This window comes from Theropithecus gelada, chromosome 12 (assembly GCF_003255815.1).
Source record: "Theropithecus gelada isolate Dixy chromosome 12, Tgel_1.0, whole genome shotgun sequence".
NCBI classification, from domain to species: domain Eukaryota; kingdom Metazoa; phylum Chordata; class Mammalia; order Primates; family Cercopithecidae; genus Theropithecus; species Theropithecus gelada.
In genome coordinates, this window is record NC_037680.1 from 28,041,574 (window position 1) to 28,057,399 (window position 15,826).

Below are 15,826 nucleotides of genomic sequence, written 5' to 3' on the forward strand. Positions count from 1 at the left end.
CAAATTTATTGACTCATGAACAAGAAGCGTAGAGCACAGTGGGCTTTGGTTTTGGTGGATCCCAGTGGCTTGATCATGTCACCAAGGACCCAGGTTTTTTGGCCTCATGGTTTTGTCATATGCATCTTTGGCTTCATCTCTGGTCTAGTTTTCCAAGAAGTCAGAGAATATTTCCAACAGCAATTGGAGCTGGATATTTCCCTCCAGCCGGAGATGGAAAGGAAGAGTAACACAATTTCTTTCCACAAATTTGGCAAACTTTTTCTTTTGTCTCCTTGACATTTATCTTGCTCATTCCTGAACCAATCATTGGGAGAAAGAATAGGGTGGTCACATTTGACTGAGGCTAATCAAGACCCATTCTTGGATGTGGAGACAACTCTCCAAACCACATTCTTCATATACAATAGGAGAAGTGGGGAACTCATCATCTCAATGACCAAAACACCTTTTTTCGGCTTTTTACTTTCTTTGTTATCTTTTTTTTTTTTTTTTTTTTTACTGTGGTAAAATAGATACAACATAAAATGTACCATTTTAACCATTTTAAAGTGTACGGTTCAGTGGCCTTAACTATGATTACATTGTTATGCAGTCATCACCATCATCTGTCTCTAGAACATTTTCCATCTTCCTGAACTGAAATTTCATACCCATTAAATAATAACTCCTCATTCCCCCTCCCCGCTGTATCCTGGCAACCAGCATTCTGCTTCCTGTCCCTATGAACTTGACTACTCTAGGTACCTCATATAAGTGGAATCATATAGCATTGGCCCATCTGTGACTGGCTTACTTTCACTTAGCATAATGTCTTGAAGGTTCATCTCTGTTGTAGCATGTTAGAACTTCTTTTTAGGGCTGAATGGTATTCCATTGCATATATACAGCATATTTTGTTTACCTATTCATCAACTGATGGACATTTGGGTTGCTTCCATCTTTTGGCTATTGTGAATACTGCTGCTATGAACACAAGTGTACAGATACCTGTTTGAGTACCTGATTTCAATCTTTTTGGGGGTATTAGAAGTAGAATTGCTGGATCATATGGAAATTCTATTTTAAATTTTTCGAGGAACCACCATAATGTTTTTCAGAGGAGTCGTACTATTTTACATTCCATTAACCATGCACAAGAGTTTTGATTTCTTTATGTCTGGATCAACACTTCTTTTCTTTTCTTTCTTTCTTTCCTTTTTTTTTTTTTTTTTATAGTAGCCATTCTAATGGGTGTGATGTGGCATCTCATTGTGATTTTGATTTGCATTTTCCTGATGATTAGTGATATTGCATACTTTTTATGGTGCTTATTGGCTATTTGTATATCTTTTTTGAAAAAAATGTCTTTTTAAGTCCTTTGCTCATTTTTTATTTTTTAACAGCCAGTAATCAATTTATTAAAATAGTTGACTTAAGCATCTCCAGTGGTGACTTCCACCTCAACTCCTGGTTCAATACTGGTGGAAGTAATCTGCTTAACAATCTCAGAAGGACTGAGTCAATGAGTTGCTTGTGGATTCTCATCTGGAAATGATCCCATATCTTAGAACCTTCACCAAAAGGAGTTTTTCTTGTAGCGATTCTCAAAGTCTTAGTAGGCATTTGTACTGGTCCTTTCACTTTGAGATTTTTTTCCTTTGCTCCTCTGAACAAGTCAGCACACACTTCCTCCAGGATTTTATGCTGCGGCTCATAATTGCCACCTCCGGCTCCCCAGGTGTTTTTCCAGTATCTTTTTTTTTTTTTTTTTTTTTTTTTGAGACGGAGTCTCGCTCTGCCGCCCAGGCTGGAGTGCAGTGGCCAGATCTCTGCTCACTGCAAGCTCCGCCTCCCGGGTTCACGCCATTCTCCTGCCTCAGCCTCCCGAGTAGCTGGGACTACAGGCGCCCGCCACCGCGCCCGGCTAGTTTTTTGTATTTTTTAGTAGAGACGGGGTTTCACCATGTTAGCCAGGATGGTCTCGATTTCCTGACCTCGTGATCCGCCCGTCTCGGCCTCCCAAAGTGCTGGGATTACAGGCTTGAGCCACCGCGCCCGGCCATATCTTTAAAAGCCACGGCTGCTGCGCGGCTTCCTGACCGACTGGTTCCTCGGTGAGAGCAACAGTAGTGAATCAGGAGCAGGAGCAGGAGCAGGCAGACTACCGCTTGCCACCACCTTTGACCGTGTCTTTCTCAAAGAGCTTTAATTTCTTTTTTTTCTTTTCTTTTCTTTTCTTTTCTTTCTTTCTCTCTCTTTCTTTCTTTCTCTTTCTTTCTTCTTTCTTTCTTTTCTTTTTCTTTCTTTCTTTCTTTCTTTCTTTCTTTCTTTCTTTCTTTCTTTCTTTCTCTCTCTCTCTCTCTCTCTCTCTCTCTTTATCTTTCTCTTTCTCTCTTTCTTCTTTCTTTCCTTCTGACGGAGTCTCCCTCTGTAGCCCAGGCTGGAGTGCAGTGGCACTCACTGTGGATCTCAGTGGATCTCAGCTCACTGCAACCTCCGCCTCCCGGATTCACGCAATTCTCCTGCCTCAGTCTCCTGAGTAGCTGGATTATAGGCATGTGCCACCACACCCGACTGAAGTATTTTTAGTAAAGATGGGGTTTCACCATGTTGGCCAGGCCGGTCTGGAACTCCTGACCTCAAGTGATCCGCCCACCTTGGCCTCCCAAAATGCTGGGATTACAGGTGTGAGTCACTGCACCTGGCCTAAGAACTCTAATTTTTAAATAGCTTATTTACAAAGCACTGTATGCCTCAGGTCAAATATTTATCAAGCATCTGCAATATGCCAAGAACTATACAGATTTTATTACCTAATTTAAAAAATATATAATTTTAAACTAAGACCCAGAGAGGTAATAGGATCTGTATAAGAATGCTCGAAATAGTGAAATATAGCCCTGCATCTGGAGGTTTAGCTCTGCCACTGTCATGATTTCTAATGTACAACATACCCATGCAAGTCACTTTAAATTATTTCATAGGTTAAAGGCCTTTTTACCAAAAAAGAAAGAAAAATTTTTAAATCAAGTCCTTACTCATGCCAGGACCTGTGCTAAAGTGTGCATGTGTATATAACGTTTCTCATTGAAGTCTCCTGAAACCTCTGTAAGATGATAGGTTCTACAATTATCCCCATTTTACAGATGGAAACATGAATTTAGAAATGTTAGGTCACTAGCTAGAAATAATGCAGCTAGTCAGTGACAGTTATTTGAATAGAATCTGGCATCACAGACTGTACTCTTTTAACTTAAGCACACATACAGAATTTGGATACTTTTGTGTCACAGATAATATAGGGAATTGCAATATGTAAAACAATTCAATTAGTTCACAATTTTAGTCAATTTGGTACATATCATTCAATGCTTATAAACAGAAAATAATAGGAAAAATCCGTCAACAAACACCTGGGGAGAAAGGGAAAAGGCAACTTCATTTCTCTTTTGATAAGATTCTAAATACCACAAATAGGAGAAAACAGCCAAATCAAAAGTTAGGAAATCCGTAACTTCAACCTTCAAAAAGGGTAAGGTGTGTCTTTAAGAAGCAAAGATTTAGGGAAGTCCCATTTGGGCACCTCTCACTCTGGAAAATGAGACAGCTGTTCTCCTTTCTCTTTCTTTTGCCTATTAAACCTCTGCTCCCAAAATGCACCTCCCCTTTTCCCTCCCCCCTCCCCAAAAAAAGAGGCAAACATTTAAAAGGTTAACAGGAAAAGACTACTTTATCACCTTTAGCTTGAATGCTAAGTAGTAACATTTACTAAGGTCCACAGTTCACTGCTTACTACATAGTTTACTACTTTACTACACAGTAACCCACCCTGGACTGATGGCTTCTTCCGGAATGCTGAGGGAATGTAAAACACAGGAATCCTGATAATCCTGCATTCTTTAAGCATCCATTATAATCAAGCTGATGTTTTTATCCGTCATCATTGTGTATAGTTCCTTTGCTGTGATTGCTCCTTTCTCTTTGGTCTCACATTTTTCATTCTTTTCACCATTGCTCTTTGGAATCCAATACATTCTCCAAAGAACCTTTAGCCAATGTGCCACCATTCTCTCTTCCTGTTTCCTGGCTTTTCTGTTGTAGATACTGTGCTTTTTCCTGTTTGTCCTTTTCCTCAAGTTTTTTCCAGACTTCAGCTTCTTTATATCTTAGTTTAAGGCTTTCAGAGAGTCTTTCAGCTTCTTCAATGGCTTTTTTGATGTTTGCAGGTCCAAGTATTGAATGGAAGTAATCCTCTTAGTGCTTATTTTCTCTGGTTTAACTTCTGTCTTCTTATTGAGGTCTTTTAGTGAAGAACTGAGGTAGAGTTCTTTAGGAACTGAAGCCACAACAGGCATGGTGAATTATCTTTAATTTTCCATGCTCACAATGGATGCTACATTTCCTTAAAAGTAGGTTTTTCTGTGGTGTCGGGCACGCTTCACTAACACCAGCCTTCTTGCCAAAGGCCCATCTCCCAAGAACTCGAGGGAGAATTAGTCTTGGCTACCAGGATGGAATCCAGTCCAGCTCATCATCCTTTGCCCATTTAAAAAAATATTTTTTGGTTGTGAGTTATAGGTATTCTTTATATATTTTGTATATTAACTCCTTATCTGATGTATTATTCGTAAATATTTTTCCCATTTCATGGGTTGCCTTCTCACTCTGTTGATAGCATCCTTTGATGTGCAAAAGTTTTAATTTTTATGTAGTTAAATTTATCTTTTTTTTTTTCTGTTTTCTAGCTTTTTTTTTTTTTTTTCCCCTGAGATGGAGACTGACTCTGTCACCCAGGCTGGAGTGCAGAGGCACAATCCTGGCTCTCTGCAATCTCTGCCTCCTGGGTTCAAGCGATTCTTCTGCCTCAGTCTCCAGATTAGCTGGAATTACAGGCACATGTCACCATGGCCGGCTAATTTTTGTATTTTGAGTAGAGACCGGGTTTCACCAGGTTGGTCAGGCTGGTCTCAAACTCCTGACCTCAAGTGATCCACCCATCTCAGCCTCCCAAAGTGCTGGGATTAACACGCATGAGCCACGGCGCCCGGCCTGTTACCTATCTTTTGGTGTCCCTTTTCAATTGTTTTGAATCCTACTTAGCCCATTTCCTATATTAAGCCTTCTCAGACATCACTGAGAACTTCATCCTCTGTACTCCCACTAGTTTCTAAGCTGCCTGAGGGCAATAACTTATTTTGCAACTTCTCTTCAAATGAGAGGCCCTGTGGTATCTCCCTTGAAAAGGATTCACTTAATAAATCTAAATTTACAGAATGACAGCAAATGCCATTTGCTTAGTTAATAGCTGATGGATGAACAGATGAACGAATGAATGATGACTGAACACAGTGACACACAGACACGTCTCTGTCCACTTGACATAATCCTGATCTCCTCAGATAAATCAGTGTATGCAAGGTTCTGGGCATCTTCTGGTGGGCTCAGGGACACTGAGAATTGGATTGTCCTCTCCAGTATATTATGAAGTTGACTATTTAAGATGAAGGGTCTCTGAGCCAGAGCCTGAGAATTACTTAATTTAAAAACAGATGAGAAGGTGGTGCTTTTTAATCTACTTCCACTGCATATGAGGAAAGGAAATAAAACTCGTACTACTTAACAAGGGTTTATCAAAGTTGATTTTAGTAGGTCTGTCCTGTCAGCTAGGCAGAGAACACTTGTATTTTCAGGTATTACCTGAATTTAAGCAACAGATGTGTTCCTAAAATTAACTAACTTATTTGTTTTATGATCATTTGTTCAGCACCCAATAACATCTAACTTTCAAGAGCTTATACTATATACATGTCAGGCACCACGCCAGGTGCTTTAAAAGCATCGTTTCTTTTAATTCCCTCAGAAATCACAAGATGATATTATTCCAAGGACAGAGATGAGGAAACTGAGTCTTAAGGAAATTAAATACCTTGCCGTGGGTCATACGTCTAGTAAGTGGCTGAGGTGGGATTCACACTCAGGCATTGCTTCTTCCTAGGGTAGAATCCTTATTCAGTATGCTGCCCACTACGTGCTAGATGCTACAGACACAAAGATATTAAGCAGATATCACCACACAAGTGCAGTGCTAGAGACAGGCACAAGAGATTAGGGGAACATCAAGGAGGGCCACCAACTCTTTATAGGTGTTAGTGAGCTGGGAAAATCTCTCTGCGGAAGGAGGGTTGAACTGGGTCTTAAAGGAAAAGGAAGTCCTGGAAAAATAGAGCGGACACCCAGTTGTTCTGCCAGCCCGGCACCATGTCTGGGAATACCATCCCTCTTCTTTTGGGAAGCTTCCCATCAGGGGATTCCTCCATAATCTTACAAAGTCCCTGATTCTGGTTGATTAGTTTAGCCCTAGACGCCAACCTAAACCAAGGCCAATCAAACCCAAACTCTGAACAAACATCCATCCTTATCTAGTGGTAGAAGTTGAAGAATGAAACCCAGGGGCTATTGGGAGATGTTTCCCAAGTGATTTTCTCTTGGGAGCAGGATGATCCAGACCTAGTTATCTAGAGATTTTAACCGGAAGTATTGGATATGACCTCCATCCTGTTCCTGACTTGGGCAGCCACATCGGACTTGCAGGCTCTTGGAGGTCGCATCCTGTCCTTTCCCCGGCAGGTAGAGTGACTACAAGTCCCGGGATGCACAGCGTTCGGAGTCGGGCGGGGGCCGGGCGGACCTCGACAGTGACGTCACCGTCCCGGGGCGGGCCAGGGGAGGGCGGGGCGGAGGGGCGGGTCGCAAGGCGGCAGAGAGCGCTGGTGCTGATGCAGGATGGCTGAGCGCGCAGGAGCCCGGGAGGTCTGAGCCCGGCGAGTCTCGCTCCCTGCGCATCGCCTCCTCCGCCCGCCGCGTGGTCGCGGGCAGGTGGGCCGGGGAGCGCTGGGCAGGGGCGGGGCAGGGCTAGGGCAGGCCGGTCTGCAACCGGAGGGGCCGGAGCGGAGAGGCTGCCCACCTTCCCGGGCTCGGAGCGGCCGGGGCTGCCCAGCCGGCCGGGCTCGCGATGACCTGCTGAGAATCATCGTCGGAGGCTGCAGGAGGCGGCCTAGCTGTGGGCGGTGCGGCTCGCGGCCTCCTCCCTCGTCGTTCCCGGCCCCGACCCCCCACCCATCCCCGCGCCCCCTCCCTACCGCCGGCCGAGATGGCGGATCCAGCCGAATGCAGCATCAAAGTGATGTGCCGGTTCCGGCCCCTCAACGAAGCGGAGATCCTCCGCGGAGACAAATTCATCCCCAAATTTAAAGGCGATGAGACCGTGGTGATCGGGGTAAGTGGCTGGGGCGTCTGCCTCCCCTACTGCTCCGCGCCGCAGCTCGGCGCCCCAATGCCCCAGACGCAGTGGAGGTGTTGAGGCCGCCCCCTCGGACATTCCCGCGGGGTTGGCCTCTCGGGTGGACCTGACCAGAGACCCCTCGCCCCCCGCCCTATGGTTCCCTCCCGGGCGGGTGGAGAGGCGGCCGGGGGCGGCTGGCCGGGCGGGGGTGGCGGGGGTGGGGGTGGGGGGCGAGGACGGGCTCGGCGCCGCCATTGTTCGCAGGGTGGGGGCCCGGGTGGGCCCATTGTTCCCCACGCTCGCCTCGCCTCGTGGGTAGTGTGTTCGGGTGACCCTCAGACCGGGTGCCCAGGCCCCCTTTAAAGTGTGAGCTCTGCAACCCGCAAATGCTTCTGGGCATAAATCAATTCGATTTACCAAACGCCTTGCCTCTTCTTCTCACGATCTTAACAAAAAAGAAAGAAAAAAAGGTACAGGAAAATTTCTAGCCGCGTCTCGGAGCTCCCGCGGCAGTGTAGACGCGGCTCCCCGCGGTGTTTCACCTTGCTCCACGCGCGGAAGGCGGAGGGTTGGGGGAGTACTGGTGGCCTCGGTGTCCCCTGGAGGCCTGGTGTGTCTCCCGCTTCCTCTCACGCTTGGCTGCCCTGGATGGGGAGTCCCGGCTTGATCCCTCCCCTCTGGGCTGACCTCCCTCCCATGTCTGCAGACCCTTTGGATGCGCCTCACTCTAGGTGGAGAGGAGGCTGTGTCCACATCTGTGGGGCGAGGGGGCTCAGAGCGCAGCCAGATAGACCTCTGTGCCAAGAGCAGAAGTTACTTCGTGCGGCTTGGACCTCCCCCCGCCCCCCCGTCTATCTCCCTTCCCCACCTTTTCTCCCCGACCCCCTCCCCCTACTTAGCTCCCTCTCTGGAGCAGGGGCTGCTGGTGGGGGGAGGGAACACCAGTGAATTTTAGTTCTTAAAGGAATCTGTCAGATGAAATAAACCAGCCCGGTCCCCCGCCCGTTCCCCGCCCGCTGTCCGTAGCGTGTGTGGCTGATGGTACCCCCTTTGTATGCGAGCCGCGTGGGGAGGGATCGAGTTAATGGTAGCCTCCCGCCCGCTGACACGTTCCTGGCAGTCTGCTCCAGGCTGCTGATGCAGCCTTCCCGTCCCCAGCATTGATTAAGTGATGTCATCCTGATCACTGAGCATGCTCCGACGAACCCCCTCCTCCCCTTCCCCCAGTGGCTGGTGTATTTAGGTCAAGTGATTGACAGGTGACAATTTACCGAGGGTATTGCAGGAGTCCGCCTGGCCTTTCTCAAACACTTGAGGCCGACGTTTTCCAGCCCGGGCGGTCCCCAGCATCTTTGCCAAGGTTGTCTGCCGCAGTCCCTGCGAAAGGCCCTGGGGACCAGCAGGTGCTGTATGTACCCGTAAGGCGGGAGCTCTCCACGCTAAAGGAGCCTAGGCAAGGCTCTGGCCTCAGAGCTTTAACCTGTACCTCGCTTTAAAAGGCTGCTCCCGTTAACGACCTCTTCTCCCCTCCCCATTTTCACAGTCATCAGGAAAGTCTGACCTCCAAACGCTGTGGATGGGTGATCATTCTGCGAGCTGACCTATGAGGGCGGGAAAGCGGGGTTTTCTCTCTGTTTAGTGTTACACTTACAGAGAAGATATAAGCTACGATTATTGATGAGGAAGGAAATTCTGCAGTTAATGGCAGATGAGTGTTAGTGACATATACATGGGCAGTACCTGGGGCAGATAGTGACTTATTTGGTTTACAGCTGTCAGTCAGGATCTGCCTACAGCCTGATCTGCTACTTTCTGAGCCAGACTGGTTTAGATAGAGTGGGAGTTACTGGGGACATCTAGTCCCTGCCCCTTGACTTGTAACAATTTTTAAACAAATAATTGTGCAGTACTGGAACATGTTCTGGCGACCCTATTTTTTTCCCAGAGGTTTTGAAGAGCCTGAAGAAGTTTTTCTTTTCCCCTCTTCCCTCCTTCCCCATCCCCTTTCCCCTCTCCCCTCTCCCTTCTCCTCTCTTCCTCTTCTCCCAGAACCAATGAAGTGAAGTAATAAATCGTCTTCCTTGACCTGTATGCAAGGCAGAGATCCTTAATTTTAGAATTATCTTTCTTTAATATTATGATGTTGTTGAGTATATATTTCCTTATCTAAATATACATATATTAGTGGCTAAATAAAACCAAGTCACCATATTAAATAAGAAGCTTAAATAAAAATCGTGGATGTGAATATACACATTGCTTTTCAAGTATAAAGTAATTTTTGCTCATCCTACTATAATCCTTTAATACAACAGTTTTCAGTTTTTCTAAGGTAAACTTTTTATTGAAATGAAGCATTCGTATAGAAAAGTGTTATCATAAGTATACAGCTTGATGACTTTTCATAAAGTAAATGCTCCCTGTAACCACCTCACAGACTAGGAAACAGACATTTCAGGACCTCAGAAATCCCCCTTGTGGCCCTTCCAGTCCCTAACTCCCCCTGCCTCGGGGTAACCACGATTCTGACTTCTGATGCTATTAGTTTTGTTTGTTTCTTTTTAACTTTATATTCTGTAAAACCATAGAGTATGTTCTCTTTTGTGTGTGGTTTCTTGGGATTAAGTGTTATGCTTGTCAAATTCATCCTCATTGTTTTGTAGTATTCCATGATATGAATATTCTATAATTTGTCTACTGACTGTTGATGGATATTTGGATAGTTTCCAGTTTGGGGCTAATATGGCTAGTGCTGCTATGAACGTTCGTTTACGTATCTTTTGGTGAGCACATGTACAGAATAGAAGACTGCCAGATACTAACGGGTGTTGGGAGTTGGGTTGGCATGTGCCAGGATCCTTCCCGTTCCTAAGTGATAATGTGGCACTAAAGGAAATGAGGGTTCTGGCAGTCTGTATCATGCCATATACAATGAGTAGAATGGTCCCAAGTCAATTCAGTTGGAACCGACTGACATGGCTCAGTTGCAGGTGAAAACTGTCTGAGATGTACACAACCTTCCTTAGTTCTAGGGGCACAGGCTGGGGATGACCAAACAAGCCCAGATCATCCAGAAATATGTCACCTTCAAACAGAGACAAGTAAAGAATTAATTTTGGTGGACTTATCTGTTAGTCCAAATGCAGAATCCTAGAAATTCTTTGTGTTTTTGAAACTGGGGTCACTTTTTCCCTTAAAGTTCTGTTTGTTATGGAGATACATTCCAAGAAAGAGACTTGACAAGTGGAGTTTCTAGATTTCTTTTTTATGAAAATGTCCTGTCTGGGAGAAATGTTCTCCATCACTCCTGCAGTTTTTCAGCTTTGTGCAAAGCTATCTTTCCCTGACCACACCAGCCACAATCTCTCCCCACTTTGAACTCCTATAGCATTTGTTCTGCGTATGATCTCCTAAGTTTTTAGCCTTGGATTATTATTAGCTTTGGTCATATGTCTAATGACATTGTAAGCCATGTTTAGAGACAAGAGCCATGCATGTTTTGCTCCTTTCCCAAGGCTTTGTCCATAGAAGGCACTTAGTAAATATTTATTGATCTCTTTGTGAATTCTGGAAATCTTTACTTTGGTATATTTAACATAGTTTATAGCGTTTTTATTGGCTGTAGGCTGTGGGGAGTAGTTAAAAAATACTTTTAAAGATAAGTGCTGTTTCTCTGAGTGGGCCTGGTAAGATAGTGTATATAATACTTAAAAAGATATAAGAAAATTGGGAAAGAACTGCATTCAGCTTTGGCAAAAATTAGAAGAGTTAGAGATACTGATGGTGAGCTAGAAGTGGAGGGTGGGGGTGGGTAAGTGATTAGAAAAGAGGCTCCCTCCCATAACACATTAATTTTTCAGCAAAAATATTTGGATTTACAGCATTTCTCAGAGTACTCCATTAACTGCTAAAAATCCTGGTGAGTCATCCATTACTTTGGGCTCTGCCTATTGGTTTTGAAGCAACTGTATTGATGGAAGCTCTCTGACTTGGTGTGTTCTCAGTAAAGTTCTTTGAAATGGACTTTCACACTTCACTTTCCTCTTATTGGGCTTTTCTCTTGTTTGCAGTCCTGAGAAAGCAGGTGTTGTTAAAGATGAGTGCTTCCTCCTGAGGGAACATAAGTTATGGCCAAAGAGCCAGAGCAAAACATCAGCCACAAACCCTGAGCTGGAAAGTGGCCCCAAGTCTTCAGAAGCTTAGATTCTTTCTTGGCAGTGGATGGATGGGGAAGAGGCCTGGACGGAGACCAAATCCAAGCCTGAGTTAGGATTTTAGAGATTAAGTGAAGAAATATGGTTACACCTTAAAACTTTTCCTTTTTCCACAGTAATGGTCTTCCAAAGCAATAACATTAAAACAATTTTTTTTTTCTTTCAAATTTACACACAGTAATACCACTTTTTTTTCTTTGAGACTGAGTCTTGCTCTGTCACCCAGGCTGGAGTGCAGTGGTATGATCCTGGCTCATTGCAACCTCTGCCTCCTGGGTTCAAGCAATTCTCCTGCCTCAGCCTCCCAAGTAGCTGGGACTACAGGCACGTGCCACCACACTCAGCTAATTTTTGTATTTTTAGTAGAGATGGGTTTCACCATGTTGGCCAGGCTGGTCTTGAACTCCTGACTTTGAGTGATCCACCTGACTCAGCCTCCCAAAGTGCTGGGATTATAGGCATGAGCCACTCCGCCCAGCCAGTAATACCACTTTTTTGGTGTATACTTCTATGCTTTGGGCAAATACATAGAGATTTGTAACTATCTTGTTTTAATTCGTTTTTTGTTGCTGCCGTAACAAGTTACTATAAACATAAAAGGCTTGAAACAACACATTTATTTTATGTCACAGTTTTTATAGGTTAGAAATCCAGCAGGTGGGCTAGGTGGGCTGATGTTTAGAGTCTTATAAAGCCACAATGAAGATATTAGCAGTGCTATGTTTTTTTCTGGAGGGTCTAGGGAAGGATCCATTTCTTTGCTCACCAGATTGGTGGCAGATTTCAGTTTCCTGTGGTTGTAGGACTGAGGGACCCATCTCCTTGCTAACTGTGGTTGGGGGCTGTTCTCAGCTTCTAGAGGCCGCTCTCAGGTCATAGCTACTTGCTCCCCTTCTTCCATCTTCAAAGCCAGCAACGGCGGTTCAAGGTCCTCTCTTTCAGGCATGCATGTCTCTGACTCTTCTTCTTCCTTCCTTGAGCTCCCCACCCCATTATCTGAGATAATCTTCCTCCTTTAAGGTCATCTGATGAGCAACCTTAATTGTATCTGAAATTGCATTTGTAAAGTTCCATTTACCATGTAACACTAATATATTCACAAATTCCAGGGATTAGGGTATGGATGTCTTTTGGGGCCATTATTCTGCCTACCACACACCACCATTATCAAGATTCAAAACAGTTTTATCACTCCAAAAAATAAATAAAATAAAAGCCCGTATGCTTCTCTTGCAACAACTTATCTGTCTTCCTGTCTATAATTTTATAGATTTTACAGATTGTATAATTTTACGGATTGTCATAAAATGGAATTATACATTAAGTATCTTTTTCAGTCTTGGTTCTATCAGTTAAAAATTCTTTGAGATTTATTTATGTATGTGTATCATTAATTCATCTCTTTGTTTGCTTAGTTGTATTCCATAGTTTATTTATCTATTCAGTTGTTGAAGGATATTTGGATTACTTCCAGTTTGGTATGATTATGAATAAAGCTGCTATAAACATTTGCATATAGGTTCTGTGTGAGTATACATTTTTATTTCTCTTGGGTAAATATACAGGAATGGGATTGCTGGGCTGTAAAGTAACCATATGGTTAACTCTATAAGAAACTGCCAAACTGTTTTCTAAAGTGGTTGTACCATTTTGCATTTCCATCTAAAAGCAGTAACATTTTAAACCAAAGTAAGTCGATTTAGTCACTTTGTCTAAGTGCATTCTAATCTAGTGGTGTCAGGATGTATCAGTTCTTCATTCCTCTGTGCCCTAAATTCAGAGGTGTTTATATCACCTGAAATGGGTTAGTGGTTTCCTTCACATGTACCCTGTGAAATCATGGACTGAGTGAACATCATAGAGAGCTATAATCTGGCATATGTCACTGAGGCCACTCACTATTCACAGTGGGCACACAGGCAGTGAATGGGGTGGATAGAGGTAGCAGGAAGAGCGAGATAAAACCAAGTATAGATTCACTAGCTCAAAAAAACTCATTTTTTAAAATTTTTTTATTTTTTTATTCAAGTTGCTTAGCTTTCCTGGGCATGAGTTTTCTTGTATTGAAAGTGCATATAATAATTACTTATCTCATAGGGTCATCTGGACAAAATGAAATGAAGTGGTGAGACAGTGTCTGGCACAGAGAAAATGCTCAATAGGTGCTGATTACCCCCTATGTCTCCTATTCCCTTGGTGACTTTCCTCATGTCAACTTAGCTTTGCCTCCACAAATTAGTGCCCTCTTCTGGCTATCCTCTGAAAACCCTTCTTGCATTCCCATTTCTTAGGCATTTGTTCACCCCATTCTCCTGGTTGGAATACCCACTGTTTTCATCTTATTTCTGATATTTCTAACTATCCTCAAAGGCAAAGCTCGTGTTTCCTTTAGCTCTAAACTATGTTAGCTGTTCCTTTGTGATCATGCATAAGATGTTTGTGTGTGTGTGTGCGTGTGTATGTCTTCCCACGTAGCTTTTTCTTTTTCTTTTTTTTATTTAAAATTTTGTCTCCTTTACTGTAGTTGTGTAGTTGCTTAGTAAATGTATCTTGACTGAAGGTTTTTTCCCCCCTTTCCCTGCCTGAAATCAAGACTCCATAAATGTCAGTTTCTGCATTTCTGTAAATAACTTGCGTATCACTGGAGGCTTCCTTCTGCCCTCACCTGTGCTTGTCTGGCCCCACTCCACTATTAATGATGTTTTCTGTTCTCAGCTCTTCTTCCCATTCACAGTTGGAAACCTCCCCCCACCTTTGATTTCCCTTTAGTCCTTACCTCATGTTTCCCACCTGTGTCTACTTATTTAAAAAAGCAAAAACAAACTGCCTACTCTCTAGTGGTTTCTCTTGAGTTAAAAAAAAATAAGCCCCTTGACAGATCCAGTCCCACCTTACTTTCCCCCAGGTTTTTTTTCATAAAGTTCTAATTTTGTGGCTGACAAAGCTCTCCACGTAACCCATTTGCTGCACGTCAACCAAGTTCCTTTTAGTAGGAATTGAGTCATTGAGTTTGAGATTGTTTGTAAATATCATAGAGAACTCGGGAGAAAACTATTTTAGATTCATCATAGTGTCTTCACAGCACCGAACCTGGGGGTAAGTCAGATAGCCAGGATGAACTCTGAGCTCTGAGCTCTGCCGCTTCTTAGCTGTGATAACTTGGGCAAATTCCTAAACCACGCTGCGTTCCAGTTTTCTCACCTGTAGAATAGAGATAACAACACTCTCCACTGTCTAGGGCCGTTGTGTGCTGAGCCCAGTGGCTAGTCCATGGCAGGCATCCAGATAAGGCCCAGTAGTGCTTAGTTCTCTGCACTGTTGTCTGGCTGATTAATCTTGGGAAGGTGCAGACCCTTCAGAGGTTTCCCTGTGCCCTCAGGTTGGAAACACCAGATACTTCAGTAGGGGCATTCCAGGCCCTCCATACTGCAGGCCTGCGTACTCTCTAGCCTTACCCCTCACCCCATATTTTATCTGTGCTTCTGTTCCCCCTCAAGAAGATTAGGCTGCTCAATGCCCATCCCTTTTCCCTCAGCTGCTCACATCAACCCACATGCCTGGGGTAACTATCCTCAAAGCTTACCTGCATGGCCTGTGAGCTTTGGAAGGGCATCCGTTCGCCTTTAGACTCTCAGCCCACAATACTTCCTCTGACACTTTTTCTCATCAGCCACTCTCTCCCCCTCCTGCCAGCCAGGTGGAAGCAGCCCCTTCCCCCTAAGCATCACTGTACTTTGCCCTTCCCCAGTAGTGCATTTCATTTATTTGTAAATCTGTCCTTTCCTCCAATTAGGCTGAAAACCCTGAGGGCAGGAAATTGTGTCCCATTTATTTTCATCTCCAAGGCCTGGAACAGAATAGTTGTTCAGTATGAGACATCTTTTGAAAAAAATGAAAGGGTGCTGACCCTCCTTGGCTGTCAGAGTTTGGGGTTATTTGCTTGGATTGTCACTTTGACCTCTGTCCAGCTCTGGCAATTTGTCTTTCCTCCTTTAGACATCTTTATGGTTTTGTTATCATTGTCTTAAAATAAATAGCTTCTTTTTGTATATGTGGGGGTCCCAATATGTTGCCTGCTCAGTGAAGACAATTTAGACCATGCAAAAAATCATAAAGAAGGTAAAAGTTACATTTAGGCCAGGCGTGGTGGCTCACGCCTGTAATCCCAGCACTTTGGGGGGCTGAGGCGGGAGGATCACGAGGTCAGGAGATCAAGACCATCCTGGCTAACACGGTGAAACCTTGTCTCTACTAAAAATACAAAAAATTAGCTGGGCGTGGTGGCGGGCACCTGTAGTCCCAGCTACTTGGGAGGCTGAGGCAGGAGAATGGTGTGAACCCGGGAGGT

The 15,826-nt window shown here is 44.3% G+C and overlaps 1 protein-coding gene across 1 annotated transcript in view; it reads left to right on the top strand.

Annotated features, from left to right (window-relative positions):
• Nucleotides 1-6,743: 6,743 nt before the first annotated feature.
• KIF5C (kinesin family member 5C) overlaps nt 6,744-15,826 on the top strand; it is a 152,693-nt gene continuing 143,610 nt past the window's right edge. The window contains exon 1 of the mRNA XM_025404896.1: nt 6,744-7,258. Coding sequence (XP_025260681.1) covers nt 7,133-7,258 — 126 coding nt within the window. The 5' untranslated portion in view covers nt 6,744-7,132. The remainder of the gene's footprint in view (nt 7,259-15,826) is intronic.